Raw genomic sequence first — 12,937 nt, forward strand, 5'->3', positions numbered from 1 at the left:
TTGATGGCCGGATGTTTTCTTACAGAACTAAAAAGAAACATCTTTTGACTTGATCTTTTTCGAACAATCAGTTAATTTGATAATAGTTTGGAAGCACTAGATTTTAAACGATTCCTTTTAAACTTAGCTAACATTCAATAGTGAATTTTGAAGAAAAATGTTTTCTGATTTGAAATTATAATTTTCGCGAAATAACAATTGCCATACAGTCATGATTTTTTTAAAATTTCATTAAAAACAACGGATCAACTTTATGAGAATGTCAACGCAGTATACGCAGTGCTTATGATCTATTTGAATGAAGAGTGACAAGAAAAAAAATACTTTGATTGAATCACATAAATATCAAAAGTGTACTACTCAGTTTTGGCACTCTGGCCAACAACTTTTTGACTTTGATTAGAAGATTAGAAGAAGGTTTTAAAAATAAATTCAACAAAAAAAGTGGCTTGAAAGATCCCACGCTCCCTTATTTTGTGAAACGAATTAGGTATTACACTTTTGTTGAAAAGGGCTTCAGAGTAAACTTTTACAACGGCTGTTCGGATTGTTTTCAGCGCAAAGAGGTACACCTATTTCATCAGGCTGAATATATTACCGTTATTATTATTATAGATTACACATACAATGGTGTAACCTTTTAGTCAGTGATATCTTGTATCAATTGACTTAGCAATTAGAACATGAGAAATGACTTGCCTCCTTAGCTAATATTTTCTCATGCATCTGAACAAGTGCAGCAGAGCAAATTATTGTTTAAGCGAGCTAATCCCGAATAAGTAGGAGAGAACCAATGTAAGCCGTCAGTTAGTATTTATAGTATATTCTAACACAACTGCTCGTTTTTGGTATCTGCGAATTCCCTGTTGATGACTAATAAACCAGTAGATCGGTTCTAGAAGGTGCGTGGTTGTGAGCTGAATCCAAGTCCGACACCTCGCATTGTATGCGTAACCTGTCGAGCCACTTCGTACTGCTGTTCCATTGTAGAGAAAAGTTCCTCCTGTTTCTTAATACTATCTCCGGAGCCACTAGTCGACGCTTTTCCAGTCGTTTCTCCGACTGCGGGGGTGGTTTTCTGAGCATCTTTGACTCCCATAAGCCGTAAAAATTTAGATGCCATTTTGCCATCCTTATCCTGGGAAAAGGCTGCCTGTTCCCACTTGCTTATGTTGGTGGTGACGTCCTTGCTCTCTGATGTTTTATGGCTCCATAGAAGCTTCCGCTTTTGTACTTGGTCGGCGTATCGGACAGGATTGACCGCACCGGGGTTGTAGTACGATGGCAACGGAACTGCGTCGGCTGCCTTTTTGCTTTGCTGCAGTACATCGATGCCCATTTTCTCTAGCTGTGCGGCCTTGACATTGCTGCGGATCAAAGAATTACGTGATAGAGCGGCCGCAGGATCGATAGGTAGATCATTGCCTAAACCCTGACGCAGGGCTAGGTCCGCTGGAGGTGCGACTTGAATATCCATCAGCGATGGGATATTAGCAGGTGTCGACATGGCTGGTATGAGCGGTTTCGGCCCTGGCATAAGCCCCTGCGTTGATGTCGTGGGAATTTGCTGAGACATCAGCTGTGCTGAGGGTTTGTTTGGAGAGTAGCCGCCCTTGGTTGGAGTTTTGCTGCGCGATCGGGACCTTCTTCTGCTCTTGTCAGCACTCGATCGCCGTTTTCTATCTCGCGAAGACGATCTTCGAGATCTGCGATCCTTCTCATAGTCACGTTTATCTCTACGATCACGGCTACGGTCGCGTTCCTTACGATCATATCGGTCGTACTTATCCCCACGTCGGTCTCGTTTTTCGTCCTTGTACCTATCCCGACTAGTATACTTATCATGGCGTTCATCTTCATACTTACCTCCTCGGTGATATTTTGACGAGCGCGAATCCCTATCGCGGTTGTCCGATCTATCACGGCGGTCTCTGTCCTTATCGTGTCGCTTGCCCTCATGGCGATCTCTGGAGCCACTTCTGTCGCGACGTTTTTCCGGGCGTTCTGGGCTTTGCCGTTTATCAGATGATTTTATAGGGCTCTGTGAAAGAAACGTTTTAAAATAAGTTACAGTCAGAGGAAGGAAAACAAACAAACAAACCTGTTGCTTCGAGTCACGCTTTTTGACACTACCTGAAACACGTTCCGGCGATGGTGTAAAAGCTTTGGACTTCGACGTAGATCCATGCTTCGGTGCGGTAAAAGTAGACGATGATGCGCTTATTTTATCCGCATTAGCGGTGTTGTTGACCGAGGCAGCGGTAACCGTCGTGTTGCGCTTACCGGATGATTTATCTTTTCCCGTTTGACGTGCTTTGTCCTTGCGGGAAGAAGATTTGCGTCTCCGATCGGCTTCTGCATCGCTGCTCGAGTCTGATTTAGAACCCGAGGACGACGAAGAAGAAGACGACGAGGACGAATCGTCACTATCGTCGGACGAAGAAGATGACGACGAAGAACGAGAACGCTTCTGAAATGAAACAATTTATCCAAACGGAGGGGGGTATTAGATCACGTTAGTTTTACCGTTTATAATCTGTTTCAGTAACGAAGAGAAATTTGCTATAGAGAAGTACTAAGATGTATGTACGTCCATTATACATCATTCTGGTTCATTGGACGAAATTTATTCTATTCTTTTAACTGTTCAACTGTGTTTTCCCTCATACATTCAAGTTCCAAATCAATTTAATCTATCTATTTCTAGAGACTTATGTTCTACTCTGAAGGCCCCACTACACTACACTGTATTCTCTATCACCCGTTATTGAGAGTTTCTATCAATTCTCTGAAAAAACATGGGTTGATTTTTACTTTGTCGACATTTAATTAAAAAAAAATCAATTCAGTTATGTTGGTGATCAACTAAGATTTGGTAGTAAAATGACGTTATAGATTTATGCTGTGCTTGGTACTTTTCTCTATAGCACATGTCTCATTAAGATATCCTATTTCCATTGCTTCCAATAAACCAAACGAGTAAAAAAAGGAAATATAAAAGTAATCCCTACCGAAATTTATACTCACGCATTCGATTCCAATGGTTAAACAAAAACCATATGGTACTACGCTACGGATCGTACTATGGGTCTAGTGTGGTTTCTGAACTCATAGGACGATACGGTGAATGACATTCATTACCCAATCTGTGCGAGGCAGAAACTGTGACGTTATCTCTCAGATGTTTCTTGGACATTGTGGGCTAAGTTTTTGTTTTCCTTTTCCGCGCTGTCAGCGGCCTTTTGTGCTTTCTAGCTTTTTCTGCACAGTCAATACGCGTGTCCAAGGAAGAACGGGAACGGGCAGTTGTTCGAGGAGCTGTTCTAAGCCATCTTCATACACATGAGTACGCCTGCGATGATGAGGCTGCTTGCGTTTGGTTCAATCGTGTGTGCATCTTTTGGGCACATTCAGGTGCTTCACTTGGAATGAACTTTTTTGTAGGGGTTTTTGGTCATGATAGAAAGTTCTTTGAACGACATAACAAGTGTCAGATTAATCTTGGTAATTTGCAAAGTGGACGGTTGATCTTTTTTCAACAAAAGTAAGTCGAATGGGACAGCGGAACCTAACGAAAACTTCCCTATTAGCTGGACCCCCGTGAATCGTGTTTAACGATGAGACGGTCAAGAACAGCCAAAAGGGAAAAGTTCAACATAGAACCACAGACGGGAAAACTTGCTACGAGTGGACTTCCCAAGACTTTTTTAACCCAGAGGCGGAACAATCGTCTTGCGACAATAATAAAAAATATTCTCTATACAGAAATAAACAAAGGGTGCTTACCTTTTTCGATTGTTTCTTCCTGTATGATGCATCTTTCTTGGAGCTGGACGAATCCTTACTCAAAGCAGTTTGTTTACCCTTGGACGAAGACAACGAGGACCGCTGCTTGGATCGCTCGTGGCGGTCATCCCCGGTAACGGCCAAATGCTTACGCTTTTTGGCGCTACTGGACTCGTGAGTTCCTTTCGTGGGGGCCGGCAACGGTGGCGATGTGGATTCCTAGAGGGAAGGGTCGACTATTCAGGATATATGTGGGCAAACAGCAAATGGCATTATTATGTGACACTATTGGCAAGTGTGATGAAAGTTCGTATTAAATTAGAAATCAAGACCTGGTAAAATTTTCAATCGTTCGTTTGGCTCATATAACCATCAAATTATCGAACGCTTACATCTCATTTATATGCAAGTTTGTTTTTTTTTTCACCACACATAGTGGAGGTTGAATGCAAATGATACCACCAACTGTCCAACAAAACCGCAGATCTCATAAAATAAATACAGACAATCAGTTTTCTTACTTTAGAAATTAGTACCTATTCCTTTAATATATTGATTTTTCGTTGCTCTATTTTCTTCCATATTCGGAAATGCGTAGCACCAGACCAAAAGGCCTTCGGAGAATCGCTAGGCAAGGGGTTGGGTTGGGGTAACACTTTTTCACACCTCGCTCAGCCAAATTATCATTGCATGATTGCTGTCGTACCAGTTTCGTTTGCATTCAACCAACACTTTCCGTCGCTAGGGCACATCCGGCCCCACCGTGTGAGCCCATTTGGGGTCAGTAATAATTACCCTTTCCGGTTCCAAATCGCTTTGATCGTCCTGCTCGTCGTCGGTGTTGTAGTTTTGCAACAGAGAGTCCATCTTGAAATGAGCGAGTAAGATGATGACAGCAGCGAAAATGATGGTTGAGCGAGCAATGCTGAAGACGGTAGAGGAACAAAGATAGGCAATAGAATATTTTTCAACGCGGATTCGCAACCAAGGTGTGTATATATAGATATGGGATCTAATAATCCGGAAGTCTAATTATTGAAATAAAATAAGGCCGGAACAAATTTAAAATCCTTCTTTTGTCACTCGGAGTATGAACACCGAAAGGGGGGGGGGGGGGGAGAATAAAAAATAATGCAAAAAACAAATAAATTGGAACAAATTGCACGAAATCTTGTATGCAATCAAATTGCATACAATACCATTACACAAAATCTATAGATCAAGCAATTTTTTATCGAAAAATTCAATGAAATCAAAAATAGAAAAGGTGAAATACCTCCCATCTTCCAAAATTTGTTTTTTGGTCTTGTAATCTTTCGGATATTTGATTTTTTTTTCGAAATTGACATAAAATACTTCAAACTTTATTTTTTCCCCCTTCGGGTTTTCGGAAATTTCGAAGGGGGGGGGGGGGTGACAAAAGAAGAAATTGAAATTTGTTCCAGCCTAAATTAGACTAAAACCAACCCCCTGGCAACTTGACGTTTCCCATACTAATCGCGTGTGCCAGTTTTTCTGGTTCTCTGGTTCTGTCAAAATCTCATTTTCACTCAACAAACATATCGAAAGGGTGGATAATGAAATGTTCGACAAATTAAGGTTTCAAACATATTTTTTATTGAAAAAAAAAGTTTTTAAAAACACTGATTAAGAATCACCTATTAAGCGGAAAATGAGTTGATGTTTAAAGAAAATCACGATAATATGGTCAAAAAAGTCAGCGTGGTAAATGGCTTTTATTTATGAAATACACAAGCAAATTTTAATTCAAAAATCTTGTAAATGGTTTATTGCATGGTAAATTTTAAAAACAACATTTTATTCATTTCTAAACAATATTAACTTTGTTAGTTTTTTTCGAAGAGATTCTTTAGAATCATTAAGTTGCTTAGCGAAGGACTCCATCCGAAACACAATCAACACATAATTTCAACAACAAGTTTCGATGGTTAACTAAAGCATCTTGATCCAAAATGTGTTCAGCTAATCCTCTAAAAACATCCCGTGCATCATTTGAAACCTGTGTCAGAGTTCGATTCATTATGATATCATAATATAGTATACTAAGTTTATACTTTGATGATTTTGTTCTACAATTTTTACCTCCAACTCGGTTATTCTGCAGACCTTAAACACATCGGCATTAACTTCTAATCTGCAAATAAAACTATTGAAAAGTTCATTTCTGCAATCTTCACATTTGATGCTACTTACTATTTTTTTTTAATTAAACTTTCCGAAATTTTATCTGTACGTCACTTGTGCAAATGCAAAGCCATCACCTCAACTCGTTTCCGCTTTCATTCTCAGTGTTTACTATCTCAACATATTTGTAAAACTAATATTTCATAACATTCAGCTGGATGAAATTTTACCGTAATAAACTTAAGGAAATAGCGGAACTATTTCAAACCACGTTATGTTTAACGAAATAAACTCATAACTCTATCTGGTGACGCCTTGTAACAAAAACACAACGGATTCGCAAGGAATATTGAAAAATATTCCTTAAAATATTCCTTGACGGATTCGGATGAAAGATGGCCATTTTGTAATCTTTGCTATAAACAGAAATGTTATTAAGTTGGAACCGAGAATGGAACACAAATAGATTGAAATAAAATTACTTATTTCATTGACAACTATTATAAAATTTAATTATAAAGTTATTTATTTTTCTTTTTTGCATCACTTTTGATTATGTGCCCTTTTAAAATGGTATTTCGTCAGTTGAATTGCATCCACGGATGCCGAAACAAAATCAAGTGGTTTCAATGGAAAATGAACGTTGCCGCTGCTAGGGACGACCCAGGATGCATGTAAACAAACGCGACTAGTGCGACATCTACCATTTTGAAGACGGCACAGCAAACTCGACTAAACTGTCAAGTTGCCAGGGGGTTGACTAAAACCCAATTTGGTTTTAAATCTTTTGATCATTGATCTACGATATGCACAGACATATATAGACTTTTTTTTCAAAAGTCTCGCACTAACGATGCACATACATTTAGTTAAGTAAATTGTATGGTTTATTTAGAAGAAAATGACAAATAAATGGGAAAAATTCTTTAACTTTTTTTTCCTAATTTCTCATGCTTTATCCTCGCGCATAATCATACATTTAATGTTCAGTTCCTTTTGTGAAGGTATAATTTATTAAATCATTTTAAACTTTCACATTCAAAACTTTGCTTAGAAGGTAAATATTTTTCGATTGTTTAAATTTGGCAACATTGTAACGATTGAAAATAATTCAAGTTTTGGCAGACCTTTTATTTCAGTGCATATGTGAAAAGCCGCCGCCGCGACGCGTGTTGTTTCTGTCACTTCGTTTTTCTTTTTCGGCGGTGGTAGGAAAACCAGTTTTTTCTCTTCGCAAAGCTTGGGTAATTTGCAGAATTTCGGTGCAAAAAGTGTTCAAATCAGTGTTCGATAGCAGCGGAAACGCCGGGGCATCATGTCGGCACCGATAGAGATTCCCCTCAGGGATACGGACGAGGTAAGTTGCCTGGATTCAGGTTCTTATTCTTTTGCTGCTACCTATGCGAAAAGGTGGCATCGGATGAAAATATTTTGGTGGCGTAGCGCTAAGTTTTACATGGGAATTATGGATCCTTTTTTTGATAGGTTATCGAGCTCGATCCGGAGCAACTCCCGGAGGGCGAGGAGGTCTTGGGAATTTTGCGGCAAGAAAGATCCCAGCTCAACACCTGGGTCAATGTTGCGGTGAGTACCTTATGGTTTCAAATTACAAGTTGAAAAGGTCGCTTGATGATTTTTTTGTTCCAGCTTGCTTATTACAAACAAGCAAAAACCGATGATTTCATCAAAATTTTGGAGGCGTCGAGAATCGACGCCAACATATCTTACCGGGACTTTGAGAAGGATCAGATGAAGGCCTACGATATGTTGGCCGCATACTATGTACAGGAGGCCAACAGGGAAAAGTCTAAGGATAAAAAAAGAGAACTGTTCATGAAGGCCACTCATCTGTACACGACGGCTGACAAAATTATTATGTACGATCAGAACCATCTGTTGGGGCGTGCTTATTTCTGTCTGCTGGAAGGGGACAAAATGGAACAGGCTGATGCTCAGTTCAACTTTGTCTTGAACCAATCGCCATCGAATATTCCATCCCTGTTGGGTAAGGCGTGCATTGCGTTCAACAAGAAGGACTATCGAGGAGCGTTGGCTTTCTACAAGAAGGCCCTTCGAACGAATCCGAACTGTCCGGCGGCTGTTCGTCTCGGTATGGGCCATTGCTTCCTGAAGATGAGCAATCAGGACAAGGCCAAGTAAGTTTATTTGGCACTGTAGTAAATTTGAAGTATATTGATATTGTTTTCTTTTCACAATCAGACTTGCTTTTCAACGAGCCCTTGATTTGGATCCCCATTGCGTTGGTGCGCTGGTAGGGTTGGCTATCTTAAAACTCAATCTTCACGAACCGGAATCCAACCGAATCGGTGTCCAAATGCTTTCGAAAGCTTACACGATCGACTCCACCAACCCGATGGTACTGAACCATTTGGCAAATCATTTCTTCTTTAAAAAGGATTACCAGAAGGTGCAACATCTGGCCCTACACGCCTTCCACAATACGGAAAATGAAGCAATGCGTGCGGAAAGCTGTTACCAGCTGGCTCGCGCTTTTCACGTACAGCGCGATTACGATCAAGCCTTCCAGTACTACTATCAATCCACACAATTTGCTCCGGCACATTTTGTTCTTCCCCACTTTGGTTTGGGCCAGATGTACATCTACCGGGGCGATTCGGAAAATGTAGGTTTTATGAGGTTATTTTCGAAACTTGAAAATCCAATATTTTTTTATTTTATTTCAATAACAGGCAGCACAATGCTTCGAAAAGGTCCTTAAAGCCCAACCAGGCAACTACGAGACAATGAAAATTTTGGGCTCCCTCTACGCCAGCTCTTCGTCCCAATCAAAGCGGGACATAGCCAAGAATCACTTGAAAAAGGTTACCGAACAGTTTCCGGACGATGTGGAGGCTTGGATCGAGTTGGCACAGATTCTGGAGCAGAACGATTTGCAAGGATCACTGCAGGCTTACGCAACGGCAACCAGTATTCTTACGGACAAGGTCAAAGCGGACATCCCGCCGGAAATTTTGAACAACGTCGCTGCACTGCACTATCGCTTGGGAAATTTGGGCGAGGCCAGATCCAGGCTGGAGTTTGCTATCGAACGTGCCAAGGTGGAGGCACAACACGACTCACAGTACTACGATTCTATATCGGTCACAATGACGTACAATCTGGCTCGGCTGAACGAGGCAATGGCCTGTTTCGACAAGGCCGACAAATTGTACAAGGATATTTTAAAGGAACATCCGAACTACATCGATTGTTATCTACGTTTGGGCTGCATGGCTCGAGACAAGGGTTTGATTTTCGTAGCATCCGATTTCTTCAAGGATGCTCTAAAAATTAATATGGAAAATCCAGATACCCGTTCACTGTTGGGTAATCTCCATTTGGCCAAGATGCAGTGGACGCTGGGTCAGAAGAACTTCGAAACTATTTTAAAAAATCCGGCTACTTCGAGCGATGCTTACTCGCTGATTGCCCTTGGAAACTTCTGGCTTCAAAGTTTGCATCAACCCAGCAAGGATAAAGAGAAGGAGAAAAAACATCAAGAAAAGGCGCTGGCCATCTACAAGCAGGTGTTACGTAATGATCCGAAAAACATTTGGGCAGCTAACGGAATAGGAGCCGTACTGGCTCACAAGGGCTGTATCATCGAAGCGAGAGATATTTTCGCACAGGTTCGTGAAGCCACAGCCGATTTCTGCGACGTATGGTTGAATATCGCTCATATCTACGTTGAACAGAGACAGTATATCAGCGCCATCCAGATGTATGAAAATTGCATGAAGAAATTTTTCAAGCATAACAACGTCGATGTCATGCAATATTTGGCACGTGCCCATTTCCGTGCCGGTAAGCTGAAGGAAGCAAAGATGACCCTTCTAAAGGCTCGTCGGGTTGCTCCGCAGGATACTGTCCTTCTGTTTAATATAGCACTGGTTCTGCAGCGACTTGCAATGGTCGTTTTGCGTGATGAAAAATCCGTTTTGAGTGTTGTTTTACAGGCAGTCCACGAGCTGGGATTGGCACACAAATATTTCACCTATTTGTCGGTTCATGGCGACAAGACTCGTTACAACATTGCGTTGGCTGCCACAGAGGCCAGCCAATGCCAGGATTTGCTACAGCAAGCCCAATATCATGTATCGCGTGCTCGAAAGATAGACGAGGAAGAGCGTTCACTGCGCCAGAAGCAAGAAATCGAACGCGAAGAATTCAAGAAACGACAACACGAAGAACGCATCCGCATGGAAGAAATGCGCCGCAAGGCTCACGAAGAAATGATGGCCAGACGACAGGAATACAAAGAGAAAACGAAAAATGCTATTTTCTTTGCCGATACTGGACCGGAGCCGTCGAAAAAGAAGGGAGGTCGCGGTCGCAAGGATTACATTTCCGATTCTGATGCATCTGGACCACCCGGAAGTGGCGGAGAAGAGGGTGGTGCACCCAAGGAGCGCAAACGCAAGGAACCAGGCGAGAAGAAAAAGCGCAAACCTGGTGGTGGCCGCAAGAAGAAAGAGAAGGCTCCGAAAGGATCTGGATCGGAGAGTGATGAAGACTCTGCTCCGAAAAAACGTGGTCGCAAAAAGGGATCCAAGAATATCGCAATGTCGAAGAAACAAGAAGAAGGACTTTCGCAAAAACAAAAATCAAGAATCGTATCCAAAGCCACGATTTCTTCCAGCGATTCGGACAGTGACCGCAGCCGACTCAAAATTGCAAGTGGCAATGAATCGGGCAGCTCTGGAAACAGTGCTCCAGCAACGAAACGTAAACGTAAGATTGGTTCTGACTCGGAATCAGGTGGCGGTTCGGATCGTTCACGATCTCGTTCCCGGTCCCGATCGAAATCAGGAAGCCGTAGTGGCTCCGGATCCAGATCCCGTTCGGCTTCACGTTCTCGTTCCGGTAGCCGTTCTCGTTCCGGTTCAAGATCGCGCTCGGGCAGTCGGTCGCCTACTCGCTCCGGTTCCGGCAGTCGTCAAGCCTCACCCATATCTAGAAAATCAGTTTCCGGTTCAGGATCCGATTAAAGTCAGAACCTTCAATAATTATGCAATTCAAATTAACGTCTTCTTTCAATACATGTAAGTAACCTGACTAACCCGGACATTGTTATCCACATTCAAAACTTTGACTCATTTTTAAGCAAAAACAATTCTTATTTTACGAGTGAAATATGTAGCAATTATGTAAGCATAAAAAAAACAATAAAATCGATTACCGGAAAATTGGTTTTTATTCTTATATCACTCAAGATCTGATTCTTCAACAGTTGAAGTCGAATCATTTATATAAAAGAAGAAACACTTGTAAGCATTTTCGTTCGTTTTCTAATCGGAATAATTTTCAATTCATCAATATGTCCGAAAACATGTAAGAAGGATGAAATAAATTACGTTCAGTGTGCAATCAAAATCCAATCAAGCATGATCACATGTGAATCGGACCTGAACCAAAACACGGTAAGGACACCAAGGTTTTTTTTACACTGGTATACGAACCGCGTAAAAAACCTGTTAATTCCCGAAAACCGTGCTAATTTCCGAAACCGTTTAAAAAATCGTGCTTATTGCGGAAAACCGTGTAAAAAAACTTCAATTTCTGCAGCTGTGAAACTAGAAACATTAAGACATGTAACTTGACACTCAAGACCTGAGACCTGAGACTTGAGATCTGAGACCTGCGAACTGGTACCTAAGACTTGAGACCTGACAATTGAGACATGAGACCTGAGACTTTCGACATGACACCTGAGACCTGAGACTTGAGACTAAAGACATGACACCTGAGACCTGAGACATAAAACATGAGACTTGAGACAAGAAACCTGAAACAAGAAACCTGAGAAATGAGACATAAGACATGAGAACTGAGACATAAGACATTAGACCTGAGACGTGAGTTATGAGACTCAAGTCTCATGTCTCAGATCTCATGTTTAAGTCTCAGGGCTCATGTCTCATGTCGCATGTCTCATGCCTCAGTTCTCATGTCTCATGTCTTTTGTCTCATGTCTCTTGTCTTATGTCTCAGGACTCTAGTCTTATGTTACAGGTCTTTGGTCTCAGGTTTCAGATCTCATGCCTTAGGTCTCGAGTCCCATGTCTCTTGTCTCAGGTCTCATGTTTCATGGCTCATGTATCATGTCTTATGTCTCATGCTTAGGCCTCAAGTCTCATATATCTTGTCTCGGGTCTTAGGTCCCAAGTAGCAGGTCTTAGGTCTCATGTCTCGTGTCTCAGATCTCAGATCTCAGGTCTCAAGTTTCAGGTCACATGTATCACGTTCTTAGTCTCAGAGCTAAGATTTTACCAACTTCAAAAAGATTCTAAGTGTTTTCCTTTGAAAAGGACTTAGAATATTTTCTCTCAAAAGCCGTGTTAATTCGCGAAATCCGTGTAAAAAAAATGTAACAATTAAATATTATACTTGGTTTATTCTGTGCTTAAGCCAATTCGGAATAAATGTTCAAAACATTGCAAATCATAATCGACGCAAATTACTCTCAGTGCAGTAAATTGGGTAAACGAGAACCCAAATACAGTGGGGTAAACAAATTCCGAAACACCGTGTACCCATATTGCCAACATCGAGAAAACAAAAACAAAGCCAGACGCTAGCGATAGAAAAAAACCGCAAAGTCTTGGGAGCGTTGTTAACCGTGCGAGTCCGAAAAAAGGACGCCGCGAACAATTTTGCCCTGCGGTCGGAAACAAACGGCAGAAAAAACCGAGGAGGGTGCAGGATTTAACAAACGGCAGTTCTGGTGAGTGCTGAAAGAATTTTAACCCGCAAATTAGCGGTCAGGCAATCGTGGCCACGCGCCAGTGCGAAACAAGAAAAAAGAGGCCGGAATCAGAAAAACAGCAAAAGAGCCCCAAAAAAGGGTAAGAGAAAGACGCTCCGGATTTTGCTGAGCCTTTCCTAACGGTAGACGGCCTTAGAGCACCTGTATCCGTGGTCCAAACAGCCGGTTTAGACCCAAATTCCGACCCGAGCAACCGCATTGGTGATCCATTATACCAGA

At 41.6% G+C, this 12,937-nt stretch overlaps 2 protein-coding genes across 2 annotated transcripts; one reads left to right on the forward strand and one right to left on the reverse strand.

Moving 5' to 3' along the window:
* Positions 1 to 575: 575 nt before the first annotated feature.
* On the reverse strand, positions 576 to 4,670 carry LOC129759474 (arginine/serine-rich coiled-coil protein 2). Its single transcript, XM_055756945.1, has 4 exons — positions 4,582 to 4,670; positions 3,787 to 4,005; positions 2,102 to 2,470; positions 576 to 2,041 (listed from the first exon to the last, which is right to left on the reverse strand). The coding sequence occupies exons 1-4, from the start codon at positions 4,651 to 4,653 to the stop codon at positions 896 to 898; spliced, it is 1,806 nt and encodes a 601-aa protein (XP_055612920.1). The 5' UTR covers positions 4,654 to 4,670; the 3' UTR covers positions 576 to 895.
* Positions 4,671 to 7,096: 2,426 nt separating this feature from the next.
* LOC129759475 (RNA polymerase-associated protein CTR9 homolog) lies at positions 7,097 to 11,138 on the forward strand. The gene is made up of 5 exons (XM_055756946.1): positions 7,097 to 7,288; positions 7,417 to 7,515; positions 7,579 to 8,087; positions 8,152 to 8,575; positions 8,643 to 11,138. The coding sequence occupies exons 1-5, from the start codon at positions 7,247 to 7,249 to the stop codon at positions 10,938 to 10,940; spliced, it is 3,372 nt and encodes a 1,123-aa protein (XP_055612921.1). The 5' UTR covers positions 7,097 to 7,246; the 3' UTR covers positions 10,941 to 11,138.
* Positions 11,139 to 12,937: the final 1,799 nt, after the last annotated feature.

The sequence above is a fragment of the Uranotaenia lowii genome, unplaced genomic scaffold, assembly GCF_029784155.1.
Source record: "Uranotaenia lowii strain MFRU-FL unplaced genomic scaffold, ASM2978415v1 HiC_scaffold_162, whole genome shotgun sequence".
Taxonomy (NCBI): Eukaryota; Metazoa; Arthropoda; class Insecta; order Diptera; family Culicidae; genus Uranotaenia; species Uranotaenia lowii.

Coding starts and splice junctions, on each gene's coding strand:
- LOC129759475 (XM_055756946.1), top strand. CDS start 7,247: ATGTCGGCACCGATAGAGATTCCCCTCAGGGATACGGACGAG. Junction 8,088..8,151: donor AGCAATCAGGACAAGGCCAA/GTAAGTTTATTT, acceptor TTTCACAATCAG/ACTTGCTTTTCAACGAGCCC. Junction 8,576..8,642: donor ACCGGGGCGATTCGGAAAAT/GTAGGTTTTATG, acceptor TTTCAATAACAG/GCAGCACAATGCTTCGAAAA.
- LOC129759474 (XM_055756945.1), bottom strand. CDS start 4,653: ATGGACTCTCTGTTGCAAAACTACAACACCGACGACGAGCAGGACGAT. Junction 4,006..4,581: donor GCGATTTGGAACCGGAAAGG/GTAATTATTACT, acceptor CCTTCCCTCTAG/GAATCCACATCGCCACCGTT. Junction 2,471..3,786: donor GGAAGAAACAATCGAAAAAG/GTAAGCACCCTT, acceptor GTTTCATTTCAG/AAGCGTTCTCGTTCTTCGTC.